Source organism: Centropristis striata, chromosome 14 (assembly GCF_030273125.1).
Source record: "Centropristis striata isolate RG_2023a ecotype Rhode Island chromosome 14, C.striata_1.0, whole genome shotgun sequence".
Classification (NCBI taxonomy): Eukaryota; Metazoa; Chordata; class Actinopteri; order Perciformes; family Serranidae; genus Centropristis; species Centropristis striata.
In genome coordinates this window covers 13,276,279-13,292,447 of record NC_081530.1, presented here as the reverse complement: position 1 = coordinate 13,292,447, position 16,169 = coordinate 13,276,279, and the positions used below count along the sequence as shown (strand labels likewise).

The 16,169-nt window shown below is 38.9% G+C and overlaps 1 protein-coding gene across 2 annotated transcripts in view; it reads right to left on the bottom strand.

Moving 5' to 3' along the window:
- Positions 1 to 16,169, bottom strand: part of LOC131984474 (retinoic acid receptor beta-like) — a 189,120-nt gene that overhangs the window by 67,891 nt on the left and 105,060 nt on the right. For both annotated transcript variants that reach the window (XM_059349297.1, XM_059349298.1), the window contains exon 3: positions 3,207 to 3,348. In XM_059349297.1, the coding sequence (XP_059205280.1) occupies positions 3,207 to 3,348 (142 nt within the window). The remainder of the gene's footprint in view (positions 1 to 3,206; positions 3,349 to 16,169) is intronic.

Below are 16,169 nucleotides of genomic sequence, written 5' to 3'. Positions count from 1 at the left end.
TCAAGTATGGAGTAAAGTAAGGGATTACAATTGGAAAAACAGTAATTCGATTACTGTGACGTTCCCGCAAGCGGGCTGCGTTACTAAACCGTGATTTTGTTTGTAGAGTGTCTCATGACAATCAGGTCTGAGCGGTGAGACGTCAGTGGTAACAAACACATGTCAACAAGAGATGGAGTGAAAATAACTCCACGAGGGAAATCATTTTTAAATGTTCCTTTCCTTTATTCTTCCTTATATCTATTTTTCCTGTAAAATAGTCAACTTTTCATGTGATAAAAACAGAAACCCTTTTTCAGCTTTGTGAGGGGCATTTTGTGGCGTCTTCACCTCTTTTTATTTTTTCAACACAAACCACTGCACACACTAGAGCAACTGGAGCCAAAAGCTGCTTCTCCTCCATTTAGTCAGTTTTTACTAAGAGCATGATGGGAAAAAATTGCATGGTAGGAAAAAACTGCTAAAAGAATCTAGTTGTAGTCTTGTAAATAGTGACCCTGAAAGATTGACAGTCTGTCTAAAATCTCTGTGTGAGACATAGGCTGCGTTCAGACTGCCAGCCAAAATCCGATTTTTAGCCCATCCAGATTGGAACTGAATGGCTCTTTTGAAGTCTGAACAGTCACAAATCATATGAAATCCGATTTTTGCAAACCGGATCGAAACCACCTTTGGGAGGTAGTTTCAGATCGCATTTGGACAGATGCGTCTCAGTCTGAACCGTTCCAAACACTCAGATCGGTTTTGACTGTCCGTGACGTCACTCTACGCGGCATGTGTAGCGCCGGCAGCGCAGAGACATGGTGTCGACCGGCAGTCGCGCCCGACTCATATGGGCCCGACGGGGGCGTCCATCCGCCCGGTTTCTCCCCTGGTGCGTCTGAGATGTTATGCACCTCTACTGGACAGTGATAAGGCCAATATACTGAGATGACCTGCCTCCATCATGTTTGTTGTTTTAGTTCTTGTTGCCGTCGCAATTATATGATGTCTGACGCCGTTACTATAGCAACCTGTCAGATCAGTCAATAATGTGGCCCTGTCTGAACAGAGCCATATCCGATTTGAACACTTGCTAAAAACAGTGTGGACAGTCAGCCCTAAAAATCGGATTTGAGTAGGAATCTGATTGGAATTAAGCCATCATTCTTTCAATTATTCACTCTTCTGTCGCATGTCAAAAAGCCATCTCAGTTTAAACACATTGCTCTCTCCAAAAACCTCACAGGCATTGTCAATTATGCCTGACTACCACCCACTGTGTGCACTGGTGTGGGGAAAAAACAACAGCTCTTAATATTAACCTTTTACACTTCGCAGAGGTGTAAAACTTGATGTATCAATAAATGAAAAATGTGTGAATGGAAGCAGACTTATGAATTCCTCATGACATACATGAAGCATGCGACTTAAATGTCACTGAAGCTTCCACTGAGGAGATGAAAAATGGCAGCAGATGAAAAAATCTGATCTGTGTGGAATGACAAGGAGACTGTAATCTTCCTCACATTACCACATCAATCACACTGAAATGTCATATTTCTATCATGTTTTCCATTTTTCCCCAGGCCAGTGATCAGCTATTTGAAGTTCGACTAGTGTTCTTTTTAATTACATCATCTCTTCTTCTGCAATGCCACACTGCAAAAAAGGTGTGTCTAAAAACAAGATAAAAACGCTAAATCTGAGGAAAATGATCTTGCTGCATGGACAGATAATTTCACTCGACAAGATTTCTTAAATTAAGATTGTTGAATCTAGAAATAAGCACGTTGAACGCTTAAAATAAGAAATTAACTAAAAACTAAATCTAAAGTTTTTTTTATCTTGGTAAGAAATAAATAATTTTTCGTGCACTCTGCTCGGGCCAGTTCATCGCTGCTTACAGCTTTAATTTATCTCTACTTTACTCTTCTCTACCAACTCTACTCTACTCACTCTACTCTACCAACTCTACCCAATCTACTCTACTTTACTCTACCCAATCTACTCTACCCAATCTATTCTACTCTACCCAATCTACTCTACTCTACTCTACTTTACTATACCCAATCTACTCTACTTTACTCTACTCTACTCTACTCTATTCTACCCAATCTACTCTGCTCTACTCTACTCTACTCACTGTACTTTACCCACATTACTCTACTCTACCCACTCTACTCTACTCTACTCTACTCTACTCTACCCACTCTACTCTACTCTACTCTACTCTACTCTACCCACTCTACTCTACTCATTGTACTTTACCCACTTTACTCTACTTTACCCACTCTACTCTACTCTACTCTACTCTACCTACTTTACTCTACTCTACTCTACCCAATCTCCTCTAATCTAATCTACTCTACTCTACTCTACTCTACCCAATCTACTCTACTCCACCCAATCTACTCTACTCTACTCTACCAACTCTACTGTACTCTACCAACTGTACTCTACTCTACTCACTGTACTTTACCCACTTTACTCTACTCTACCCACTCTACTCTACTCTACTCTACTCTACTCTACCCACTCTACTCTACTCTACTCTACTCTACTCTACTCTACTCTACTCTACTCTACTCTACTCTACCCACTCTACTTTACTCAACTCTACTCTATTCTACCCACTCTACTCACTCTACTCTACTCTACCCACTCTACTTTACTCTATTCTACTCACTCTACTTTACTCTACTCCACTCTACACGCTTTACTCTACTCTACCCACTCTACTCTACTTTACTCACTTCCCTCTACTCTACTCTACTCTACTCTACCCACTACTCTACTCTATTCTACTCACTCTACTCTACCCACTCTACTCTACTCTACCCTACCCACTTTACTCTACTCTACCCACTCTACTCTACTCACTCTACTTTACTCTACCCACTCTACTCTACTTGACTCTACTCTACTCTACCCACTCAAATAGGTGAAAATAACACATTTGTACTGCATTATAAAAGCTGCATGGTTTTTACCCCAAACTGCATGGGATTAGCATAAGGGGGCATGTCTCAGTAGAGACTTATAAAACCCATTTTCATTCAGATATCAGTCAGAGGGACTTCTCTGAAAATGGCCATGTCAATTTTTTTGGATAGAAAAGCCTGTGAGACAGCAGACACCAGTGGATAGGAAACCCCTTCTTCCAACCCATGACAATATTTAATCCAATTCCAATTTACACTGTGTGAATTGGGTCTAAAACTCACATTCTTTGGACATTCCCACTCCGAAGCACTTCTGCAGGCGGCAGTACTGACAGCGGTTCCTCGTCACCTTGTTGATAATGCAGTTCTTGTCCCGGTGACACGTGTACACCATGTTCTTCTGGATGCTTCGGCGGAAAAAACCCTGAGGAGACAGACAGAGAGGGGGTGCTTCATGAAAAGAAGACTCTCACGACGTTAACCTAATTTTCCTTCTAATCTTCTGTAGCGGCCTATTTTCTAAAACATCCACACAGCTCCATTGAAATTCTCCTGCCACTGGATATCATAATGTCACGACAGTCTGTATAACAATGTGCTAGATGTTTTGTCATTTCATTGCCATTAAGGCTGAGAGAAAAGAGGGGTGGTGTGTCCCTGCTGGGAGCTCTGTGGCTCTTCAAATGCTGGATTTAAGCTCAGAAACAGAGTACTTGTGGGAACAGAGAGTGAAGAACCTCAGGGTATCAAACAGTGAGGCGGCTGCTGCTGTATGGAAGAATAAAAGTGAGGACTTTGGTTCAGCTGTGGGCGGGGAGCAGCACGTCTGAAGGTGACATTGAGCTTCTGTGGAAGACCAAAGCCACTTCTCTCTCAAAAGACTGCTCTCATTGTAATTCACTGGAACAGTCGTTAAGTAAAAGATCTTAATTGGGCTCACTCAATGTCTTTGCGTTAAAAGACATAAGTAAATAAGTAGAAGAACTATGTTGCTCTATCAACACTTGGAAGTGGAAAATCTCTGTGCTGAGAAAAGATCATCAGCTCAAGAGATTAAATTTAACTCTGAGATTGCTAAGAATGACAAGAAAAGATTGAGTGTCCTTGAATTTTATAAATGTTCAATTATGATTATCATTAGGGCCGGGACTTTGACGCGTTAATTAAGATGAATTAATTACACAAAAATTAACGCATAAAAAAAATTGACGCATTTTAATTGCACTTATTTTTGTACCACGGAACATTTCTCACTGGATGAGTTTCAGGCGGACCGATTATACTGGAGCACCAACTAGCGTTCATGAGTTCAGACAACAACAAACCACAGTGAACATGAAGGAAGAAGCTGATGAGAGCGCTTTGGTTGGCCCCGTGGATGATGGGACATTTTGTTACAAAAAACAACGGATGGAAGCGTCGATAACATCGTGGTTGTGTTGCTATGCAACAAGGAATTCACATATCACCGCAGCACATCCAGCCTCAAGTATCACCTCAATGCTAAACATATAGCAGCTAGCGGCTAGTGTGGTAGCTAGCATGAATTGTGTTTTACTTAAAAAACCAAAGTATTCTAGTTTACAGAAGGTCTACCTACTTATAGGCTACCTGAATTTATGAAATGTACTATATTTCTAAATATGCTATTGCTACACTTAATGGCAAAAATTGCACTGGTCTGTTGGACTTGAACAAAAATAAACAACATTTTTGTTGCTTAAGCTTATGTATTCAGTCATTATTCAATGGTATACTAAAAATCCATGTGAAAAAAATTACTTCTCACTGTTCTCAGGTCAAATATTTATATGCGATTAAAATGCGATTAATTTCGATTAATTAATTACAAAGCCTCTAATTAATTAGATACATTTTTTTAATCGAGTCCCGGCCCTAGTTATGATGCATACTTATGAGGCCTAAAATGCTTAACTTTACAACATTTGAGCAAGGCAGGCCCACAGGACACAAGTTTATAAAGGGTTTAATTAAGTAATTAAGTAACCAATTTCCAATTAATGAAGTGACTAATTGGAAATCTCTTTTATAATATAATATAGGTAATGTCATTTTTTTTAAAACTTATTTTTAATTTAATTATTCGTTATTTGAAACAGGGAAGAAAATCTAAGATAAGGACAGAGATTCAGAGGTCTTGTCCTTAAGTCATCCATCACTCCGTGCACAGTTCAGATGTACTATATTACAATGACATATTGAAACTGGAGGATACAGAGGTGTGATTATAGATAATAGAATTTGTAAATATTGTCAGCTAAATGAGCTTGAGAACAAGATTTATTTAATTCTAGATTTTCCTTTAGATTGTGGTTTTGTACAAATATTGGTTTAAAAGTTCTTCATGATTTAGATTTAAATAATTATTGTGAATGGAGCTTTAATTGAATACATTTTTGGTTATGTTTTTGCATTTTCTAAATATCTATCTCAAGCAAATTAGGAGAAAAGTAACATGTGATGGATACATTTCTCAGACTGTTTGATATAAGACTGTTGGATTTGGTTAATGATATTGGGTATATTTGGTGTTTGGCACTTACGATGTAGATATATATTTTGTTTTGTTTTGGATTTCTGTGCTTTCTGCTTTGGGGGCTGTGTTTGTGTGCTTGTATATTTTTTTGTTTTTTCTATTGAGTTGTGAATCATGGGAGGTCTATGTTTATTTTTGGATTGGTTAATATTTATGTAATGTGTGATTAGATGAGTTAAAGAGCCAGAATGTTCAGTTTAAAAAAAAAAAAGAAAATGTCTGAATAATCCCAGGAGGGAGAAGTCATTTAAATGACCAAACACAAACCTATAAATGCATTCATTCATTCATTCATTCATTCATTCATTCATTCAAGGTTTAAGTGTGTATGATGACAGAGGGCAACTGACTGTTCAAAACAACAATGGTGGCTCCTAAAGCCTAGATGATGATACAGCCTCAGTTATATCAGTTTTTTCAATGCAAAAATGTTTTCGATCTTCTACTAACTGGCGTCGGCATGAGTTTGATTTACCAACTGGCTTCGCCGGTAGGTGATAGACAGATATTTGATCCAATCACCTGCCAGGTATTTTTGTGTCTGCCCTTTTCCTTTGAAACCTTTTTTATTTTTTTGGTTTTTAATTAATTAATACATTTTTTATTTCCCACATAAAGCGCTCACATGACAAACCACAGAAAAGGGGAAAAAATAAAGAAAATAGCACAGCACACAGACAAGGAATACACCAAAAGAAATAACATAATAATAATAATAATAAAAAAAAATAAAATAAAATAAAATAAAATGAAAAATAGTAAGTTACTACTGTGTTACCTATACATCTTTCATTTACTGTCAGTCATTCAGTCATTTGTACATATATATAAAAGGCTGTACAGTTTACATGGTGAAAAGAAATAGGAAAAAAGAAAGAAAAAAGACCAAGGGAGTGAAGATTGTGTGTCTGCCCTTTTCCAAACAGTTTCCAATGACGGCTTCTCAAATGAACAAAAAATTATGGTTTTGGACATATATTGGTTAAAAAGTTCCTCATGATTTAGATTTAAATAATTATTGTGAATGGAGCTTTAATTGAATACCTTTTTGGTTATGTTTTTGCATTTTCTGAATATCCTTCTCAAGAAAATGAAGAGAACAGTAACATGTGATAGATACATGTTACTTTTCTGACACAAACTAACATGTGATAGATACATGTTACTTTTCTGACCTGACTTCAAGCACTTCAATCTGGACCAAAAAAACATAATGCAAAATATAATAGATGAAATTACCCAATGGTTCAAATACAAATATTCCTTACTATTTGTAATGTCTTTAAACCTGACGTCATACGTCAGCTTGAAAACATACCAAAATAATTTAATGTTAACATTCATTGTAGCTTATTAACACTATTCATATTTTATTATTTGAATTATATTGTATGGCCCATGACCACCCTCCTGATGACCTTTCTTACTGTAATGGGTTATAAATTGTGTTTTCTTGCAGCAGAAACAACTTTTAGATACTTTTCAGGGCTGAGGTTGCTGCTGCATGCACATTAAAATCATGATGGGAGTCACTTTCTCGCAATGAGAGACACAGTCTCCTCAAAGCTTATCACAAACTGTCAAAAACCGAGCCAATGAGATGCAGCAGAACTTTCCTGTATGGCGCCTCATCACAGGCGAGTGAGCAATGTTCTGCCATTTGCATGTATGGCCATGCTGCAGTGAGGAAAAAGCCAAAAAAACATCAGCGAGCCAGTAAATAGCCTCGCTGTCCATGTCGTTACTTTATTTTCATATTACATGAAATGCATGTGTTACAGATGTCAATTAGATGGCCATCTGCATGAGACATAAAGAAAAAGAGAAAAATGTGCTTATAAAAACATCCACTTATTGTGATTTCACCTAGACAGATGTGACAACGTCAGCAGCTTCCCCTATAGAGACTCATTGTCACATCTGGCTGAGGACCTCAGTGCCTTTATAATACTCTCAATAGGTGTTAGAAATAATTTATTATTAGTTTATTTAAAAGGGGACAGTGCAATTTCATAAAACACATGATTACACATGGTTAAAAAAGCCAGAGTTAGCCAGAAGGCTAGTTTTCATCTGTAGTCCCCTGGCCATGATGTAAAAAAAAAAGCAGAGAATTAAGAAACAAAAAACAAACAAAACAAAAACACGTACAATATACAAAATACACATACAAACACTTACGATACAATTAAGAAAAAATACAACATCACATACAACATCACAACGTAACATTTTATCTGTTGTCTGACTCTGTTAATGTACGTTTCTATCTATGCATGCATAATTCACTGTCTAGTGATTAAACTAAATAAATAAATAAATTTACTACATCTGCTTAAACTTCCTCGGCCCTATTTAGAATAAGATTCTATAATCACAAAAATATATATTTTATGTTTTATGTGTTATTGTTTTTTTTTGTTGCAAAATCTGTGTCTCCAATAATATCTCTGCAAGTCATATCAAGGCAGGAGTTTGTGTTTAGAAAAGTTTTGTTAACAGATATGGTGTGCTGAGCAGAAAGAGAACTGTCTTCTCTGCTTGGTGACATAACGTGTCCATGTATGCAATAAACTGACAAATCAACGGATTGAAAGGAGGCGACTTCTGGAGAGTTCTACCTACATTTTTTATTAAACCTCTGTTAGGATATAAAAAGGGTTCAAGGGAAAGTAGACTGGTCCAGACCTCATGAACTAACCAGCCTAATGTGATGTCAGGGACGTGTAGTTTGAACCCAGAGACTCTGTAACTGCACATTTATTGACGTATTGTAATAAAATGAAGTTAAACTGAGAACTCATCTCCTGCTCATCATTCCCCATCAAACGATCAGCGCAGAGAAATAGGTGAGGATTTTGTGTTGGAGTCAGATCATTTAATTTTAAAGGTTTCCTCAATGCATTTCTCAACACAGGCATGATGCCTTCCCTCAAAAATTTGAGCCCTCAAAAATCATATAAATCAAATCTAACCATGTGGTGCGATGCTCCACAGTGTTTTGTCGCTTGAAGGACAGTGATAATGAGGCAACGTGGATCCTTCTTGGAAGCCTTGCTACAGATGCTGAGCAGAGCTCTGCTATGTTCCTTGCGGAGCGAAGTGACAGCAAGCAGAGGAGCATCTATAGGAAACAGGATCATCACTGATTTTTCCCTCTTGATATTAATTTGCCATTGCTCTGGGGTCTTTTGCAATGATCGTTCATCATCCAAGCTCTTTGCACATGTTTGCAGGCGTTTGTGCCTGAGGAGGTTCGTTCAGTATGGGGGTGGGGGGGTGGGGGGGGTTAAAATTCCATTTACCATAGCTGCCTGTGACGGATGGGACCTTGCCTTTTCATTAGTGAAGCAGGATGCATGATGGGTAACAGATTAGATCACAGGACTGAAACGGCTGACTCTGTAGCCCATCTCGCCTCGGCCTCGAGCATCCGTCAACCTCCGGACCGCCCCCTCGCTAGCACAGATACTAACCACTAGCAACCAATCAGGTGTCAGCCTGGATGACACGTGATCGGTCCGAGGTCACCTCCCCTCAGTTGGTATTATTCATTTTCTTAATAGAGGCCTTTATCCTGGCTGATGTAAGCCCAGGGTGTTGGTAGACATTACCTGTGGGTCTGATGGATGACCGTGGAGGCGGCCTGCATCGCCATCAGCTGCCATATAAGTGTGTTCAGGTTGGGTGCAGAACCCAAGGCTGCTGGGGTACTTATGTCATTCAAAGCTGAGAGCATGCAGGTCACTTAGCCTTGGAAATCTATGTGTGCGTGATACGTGCTGTACAGTGTGCTGGGGGTTACACTGGGAGCTGGAGCTGCTATTGTGCACTTGCTGCACACTGCTTCCTAAGATAGATTTGCATTTTGTGAGCTTCAGCTATTTGGGGAAGGGTAGTTGACAGTTCAAGGCCTGAGCTGCTTCTCATTTAAACTTTCCTCATCCTCATTATTGATACACTGCATTAAATATACAGTTGTCCTCATAAGTTTACATACCCTGGCAAAATTTATGGTTACTATTCCACTTCTGTTTTTTTTAAAGTGGTATTCACTACGCAAATGCCACAAAGCATCCTGCCTACAATACGCCAAACAGTACAGAGACAAGCCTCAAAACTTCTGGGCCAAAGTCATTTGGAGTGATGAGACCAATGGAACTTTTTGGCCACAACCATAAACATTACATTTGGATAGGAGTCAACTAGCCTGGCTAACCAGCCATTCATTTCTCCGTAGAGGAGGCGTGGTTTACGATCCTCCAGAGCCGTTTATTGGGCGCTACGAATGTCTATCAAAAGCGTCTGTACGTAGCTCTTAGCCAATCGTATCAGTTATACCAGATGACGTATGTAGAGTGACAGAAATTGATGTTTACGTAGCCAGACTAGCCCATCCCTACTTTGAGACTAAAATGCTCAATTCTGCTTCTTTTTCTGCAGTATGTTCTGACTCTGGCTGCTCACAGTCTACCGGCAGTGTTGGTGTGTGTGTGTGTGTGTGTCTGTGAGAGAGTGTTGCTTGCTGCTTTGCTTCTCCAGTTCTCGCTTTCTGCAAGATTATTTATTTTCACGCCTTATTCCCCCTCATGTCACTCAGACACACATCCACTGATTTTATGGTCAATAGACGAGCTGCTGCGGGTCTCTGGGGGCTCCGCTGTCCCCCGGCTCGTATCAAGATCACCGGCGTTACAGCAGTGAGCGGTAGCGGGACTAGTTAGTAGATTAGGCTTTGGCCAAATCCTGTCGGAAGCAAGGCTAAAACATCCTTTTTGGTGGTGAAACAGGAGTTTAAAGTCAAACGTTGTTCTTCTTTTAAAATCAACTTTCGCTCTAAACTATTTAAAACGCCGTCTACAGCTAAAGAGAGTTTCGCGTCTGCTGCAGCCATGTTGGATCTGTAAGAAAACTACAAAACTACAAGCTTCCATCTGTCGAGTAGTACGCGTCATCATCTTGCTGTCCCTCCCCGTTCTGTGATTGGATCCCTAAAACAGGGCTAGAAAATGGAAGTCGTTTCCAGACTGGCTGCAGGTTTGAAATGAAATCGAGCGTGCAAGACAGTATGGGTATACCCAGGCTAAGAGTCAACAAGGCCTATGATGAAAGGTACACCATTCCTACTGTGAAACACGGAGGTGGATCACTGATGTTTTGGGAGTGTGTGAGCTACAAAGGCACAGGAAACTCAGTTAAAATTGATGGCAGGATGAATGCAGCATGTTATCAGAAAATACTTGAGGAAAATTTACACTCATCAGCCCAGAAGCTGTGCATGGGACGTACTTGGACGTTCCAACATGACAACGATCCAAAACACAAGGCCAAGTCAACCTGTCACTGGCTGCAGCACAATAAAGTGAAGGTTGTTGAGTGGCCATCTCACTCTCCTGACCTCAGTATCATGGAGCAAGTCTGTGGAGAACTCGAACATACAGTTCATGCAAGACAGCCCAGGAATTTACAGGAACTGGAGGCTTTTTGCCAATAAGAATGAGCAGCTTTACCCTCCGAGAAAATAAAGAGCCTCATCCACAACTACCAAAAAAGACTTCAAGCTGTCATTGATGTTAAAGGGGACAACACACTGTATTAAACCTCTGAAGTCCAGGAGATTTTGGTTCAAATTTGTCAACTTCCTATGCATTTGTTTGTGTCTGTGTTTAGCATCTTTCAGTCTGTCCTTATATCACATGCGTGGCTCCTTTTTCTCCACACAAAGTTTGCTATCAGTCAGATTTTTCATTTTATTTTAATTAACAAAGTATAAAGCTGCCAGGAACTTTGCCTTTGCCATGTGTCTTTGGAAATTTTTACCATTTATACACACAAAAACAGCAGAAAAAATAACAAATAATAAAACTACAAAACAGTCTATTTGCATCTAAATTAAAAATAGTAATAGTTTTCTTTGTAGAAAGAAAATTCACATTTTAAAAATGGTCTAGAAACATAAATGGCACACTGTGAAAGCTCCTATCATTGCACTTTCAACTGGCTTTCTCAGCTTGTCTACATATCATATATAATTAAAGTTATTACTGTAAATAAAACATGTATACTTTCAATAAATAGATGGACTCCAGAGGGTTAAGAACTGGGGTATGTAAACTTTTGATCAGGGTCATTTAGGTATTTTCTGTTGTCATTATGATTTTAAAAGAGTAAACAAAGTTGTTTGATAATGAATGGCTTCATCCAACCACTAACCATGAGTGAAAGAAAAGGTTTTGTGTTATCATTCATATTCTCTGAAAAAAGGCCAAGAAACCATAAATTCTGCCAGGGTATGTAAAGTTATGAACACAACTGTATACTGTAAGGGGAAATAAACAACATTTCCTGGCTAAATAAAGTTAAAGTTATTGTTTACTCTTACAATAAATTTAGTTTTATGTATTATGACCAATGATGCAGCGTTTGCAGTGAGTTCAAGAGGTGAAGCTTTATCAAACCAGCTGCAACAAGGCCTTATTAATCCTCTGAGGTCTATGATCACGCTGGTGTGATCAGATAACATGTTTCTTTTAAAAGCGCCGTCACAAAAAAATGAGGTCACGTGGAGCGCTGCTATTGACTTCACTCAAAGTGACTTGAAACTTTCTCCAGTTTTTTGTTTGACGTTCCGAGGTCATGTAAAGACAAAGATACGATCATTTTAATTTGATAAAAATATGTATTCAAGTGTAAAAGTAGGATGGGACGAGGCAGGCGTGGCATTTAGTAAAAATGGAAAAAATGGCTCTAATCATCTAACACTGTTCCTATAAATAAACATGTTTTTATGGTAATTTTTATGTATACTTTTATTATATTTGAATTTGACCTTTATATGTTCATATTTGTAACCTATGTTTACATTTTTCAGGGTCCTTAACAGTTCATTGAGCATATTTGTGGTTTTTATTGTCATAAATAATCTAATTTTATTTCAGAGTTCATAATTTTTGTTTATTTTTGGGCTCAATATGTTAATAAAGTGGGTTAAAGTGAAAAAATAATAATACCAAATACCAAACATGGGTATAGTAAATATTATGTGGTATATAAAGAGCAAATAGGTGCAGACCCCAGAGGGTTAAGCCTTCTTTAAAACAGTTATATGGAAATACTTTCTACTGAAAAACAAAAACCCTGTCTTTAAGGAATGTCCTAGCAAGTTTGTCTCTGTATTATCCAGAGTAACAGGGACAGTAATTCTGCAAGGAGACAAAAGCTTCCATTCACTTCCATCGTATTAAAGTGGAGGCACATTCTGTAACTGACAGAACTACAAACCTGCACATTAAGTGACAGAATTCATCAGTTTAATGTATTTTATTTATTGATCAATTTGTTTGATCAACAAATGAAAAATGTGTAATGTGAAAGGAGTCACTTGTAGTGAAAGAACTGTGCAAATAAAGAAAGAGAATTGTATTGTAGCAGGCTTTTACTTCAAGTATTTCATTACAATAAGTAAAAATGTTATTTCATTCTAACATCACCCTGTTTGACTCCTGAGGTCTGGGTCAGCCTCTGTTCCACTAGCTTCTGGAACTCAATGCAATCTCTCATTCAGCATTTCTTTCATCGCCCTTTCTAAAAAGAAGATGAAGCATGTTTCTGAGGGTTACTTTCTATATTTTGAAAGAAGTTAAACAATGACTATTGTGAGGACAGAAAAAACATCTCCCATGAAAATGTACTGATGCGTCAGCATGACGAGCAGAGTCATCCGCATTGGTTAAAATAACATCAACTCTCAGAGTAACAGGGTGTGGACAAGCCATGGTTATATATAAGTCGACTAGTATACTATATGCTGGCTGTAATTGTGTAGAAAATGTGTGTGTAGAGGAGGCAGTGTAACATTGTGTATCTCCAGTAGTTTCTCAGCAGCAGTAGTGAACAGATGCTGCGACTCAGAGCACTTCATCTCTACAAGCCTCCAGGGAAACACCAGCGTCTGAGATGACACTGAGCCTCACACAATCATCACGGAGAATCACACAATCATCACATCTGCTCCTTTGCCTTGATTTCTTCTTTTTCCTTCCTCTTATTTTTTTGTCCATCTGTAGGCCTATGTCCTCATTTCTCCTTCCTTCGTCTCTTCTGTCTTCCTCCTCTGTTTTCATTCCTCTCCTCCGCCACAGGACACGTTTGTTGACCTGAGACTGTAGACTGCTCTGATATTTGCCAGCGCGTGTCCTGCGGGTTTACTCATTTGAAGCTTATAAATGTGCAACCAAAGGACACCCTTGAGCTCAGTGTTGTACAAAGGTGTTTACCTAGGTGGAGTGCAGCGGGGGGAGGGGGTGGGGGCTGCTGCTGGGCTAAATAAATGATAGGATCAGAGGTTTCAGCTGTGGGGACACGCTGAGAATGAATCACACCTCCAACACAAGGATGCAGAGGAGGGCAGAGCTGCTTAACTCACTTTACCCTCCTACAGTATGTGTCTGCAGCATACAGCAGTTCTTCAAGGCGGTCTTAATATTTTTATAATAAAGCAGCTGAATGACTTTAGTGCCAAGACTGAACGTCTTTTCAACGTGATTTGAATTCAATAGGACATCTAAATTCTCCATGGAAACCAAGCAATCAAATATATCCATGCTTATGTCAAATCAAATTTCAAGACACCGAAGAGCTTTCCCTACACAAATAGTTTTAACTAAACTATAATTAAAATACATTAAATTAAATTATTTAACCACATTGTATCCACCATACATTCTATTCATACATGGAAGATTAAACAGTGGTAAAAAATGGTCCTAAATATATGATTTTGATGTAAAACATAATGACAAAAAACATCTGAATCCATTCTAAACCCAGTTGCGTCCAAACACGTAAAACTATTATAATAGCCGTGTTTCCACTAAGGGGAAAAGTGTCAACCGGGAAAGTCTCAGGCCACACCCTCTCAAAAGTCCACTCACTCTGCATGTCTCCACTACAAGTTAGCCCCCAGAGGGATTTAGAGACTCTGGAGGTGGCGTATGGTTTTCTCCATCGCTAACTGTGCACAACGTCAACAGCTGAAAGCAGCATGGCTAATTATGCACAGAGTCTCCGCTGATCATAAACATAGTGATTGTGAATTAACGGCATCGCTAAGTGTGCACAGAGTGTCTGGTGCCTCCGGCTTGTTAGTGTCTCGTTAAGAAGAGTAAGAAGGAGTCATTTGTCTCCAGTCGCTTTCTTGAAAAATAGTCGCTAAGGGGCTCTGAAAAGTCGCTAAATTTAGCAACAAACTCGCTAAGTTGGGAACACTGCTTTGCTGGCTTTTACAAATTGCGTGTGTTGTGTAGAGTATTACGTCACATCCTGCTTAGTGATCTATCCAATCAGCAACCAGGCTGTTTTCAGGGGAGAAAAAAGACCCTGCTCTTCAACAGGGACTAAAAAAAGTCCTGCTCATATTCAAATTAGGGGCGTTTCGGCAAGTGAGACCCGCCTCATTCAGGGTTTTGTCCGGCTATTACCCAGTAGTGGAAACAGCCCTATAGCTGTGATTTGGGCCTATTTAGAAGAAAACACCGTACTAATTTGGATGAGGTGATAGCTTTTCTGCATCAGGAACTAAAACACAATGGACAGGTGCAGGAATATCGCTGGTTACATCTACAGGCAATTTAAATGGGATTTGTGGTACAGCAGGATACAATACGACACGTGTGGCATTCCCTGCTTACCAAGCGGTGTCTGTGGTGTGTTGAAGTTACTTGACAAAAACAAAACACTATTTTTCCGACTTTTTTTCCTCATAAATCTGCTACTTTTTTCTCGTAGTTTTGCCACTTTTGATTGCATAAATCTGCTACTTTTTCTCGTTGATTTGGGTCTGTAATTCCTTTTTTTTTTTCATACTTGGCCCTAATACGCCATCTTACAGAACAGATCAAGAGCTGGAATGATGCTATGTCTTGAGCTAATGCTAGAGCGAGCAAGCTTGCTTGGTTAGCATGTCATTTTTCTAAATGAGCTGACACAGTGTAATTTAATCTAACTGAACACTGAATAAGAGATTTGTAAGTGACCAAAATGTCCCAGTTAACATTGATGAAATGAGAGGGTCAAAGTTCTCAGACAAAATAAATTGAATGACACAAGTTTTCTTGGTCTTGTTTGTCACAATAATCTCACCCCCAGCCCCTGACATGAGTGGTTCGTGGTTCAAGACCAGCAGAGTTGGTGCCGCGGAACCAGTTTGACCAGTTTGACCAGTTTGACCAGTTCTTTGGCTGCCAAAGAATCAGCTCACGGGTGCAAGAGAATGAGTACTGAGGTAATAAATCAAACATTCCTATTGACCTACATAAAATCAGACTTCTTTTTGCAATCAGTAGAGTCTCCCCCTGCTGGCCTTTAGAAACAATGCAGTTTAAAGGCACTTCTGTCAACATTCAGGCAGAGGGGTAGCCACCAAGGTTATAATAGTTTTGTATTTTTCATTAGTTTTCGTTTTAATTTTGTTGTCAATTTTTGTTTCCAAATTCAGTTAGTTGTAATTAGTTTTTAGAGTGAGTTTCCTAGTTTTAATTAGTTTTTATTTTTTGGAAAATGCTTAGTCTTAGTTTAGTTTTCATTAGTTTTATTTTTTTTGTAATGGGGTATTTGTTGGGTGCGAGATTCAAAAAGGTCACAATAAATGTTGCCTTTATTTCCTTAGATATATATGATATCTATCATAG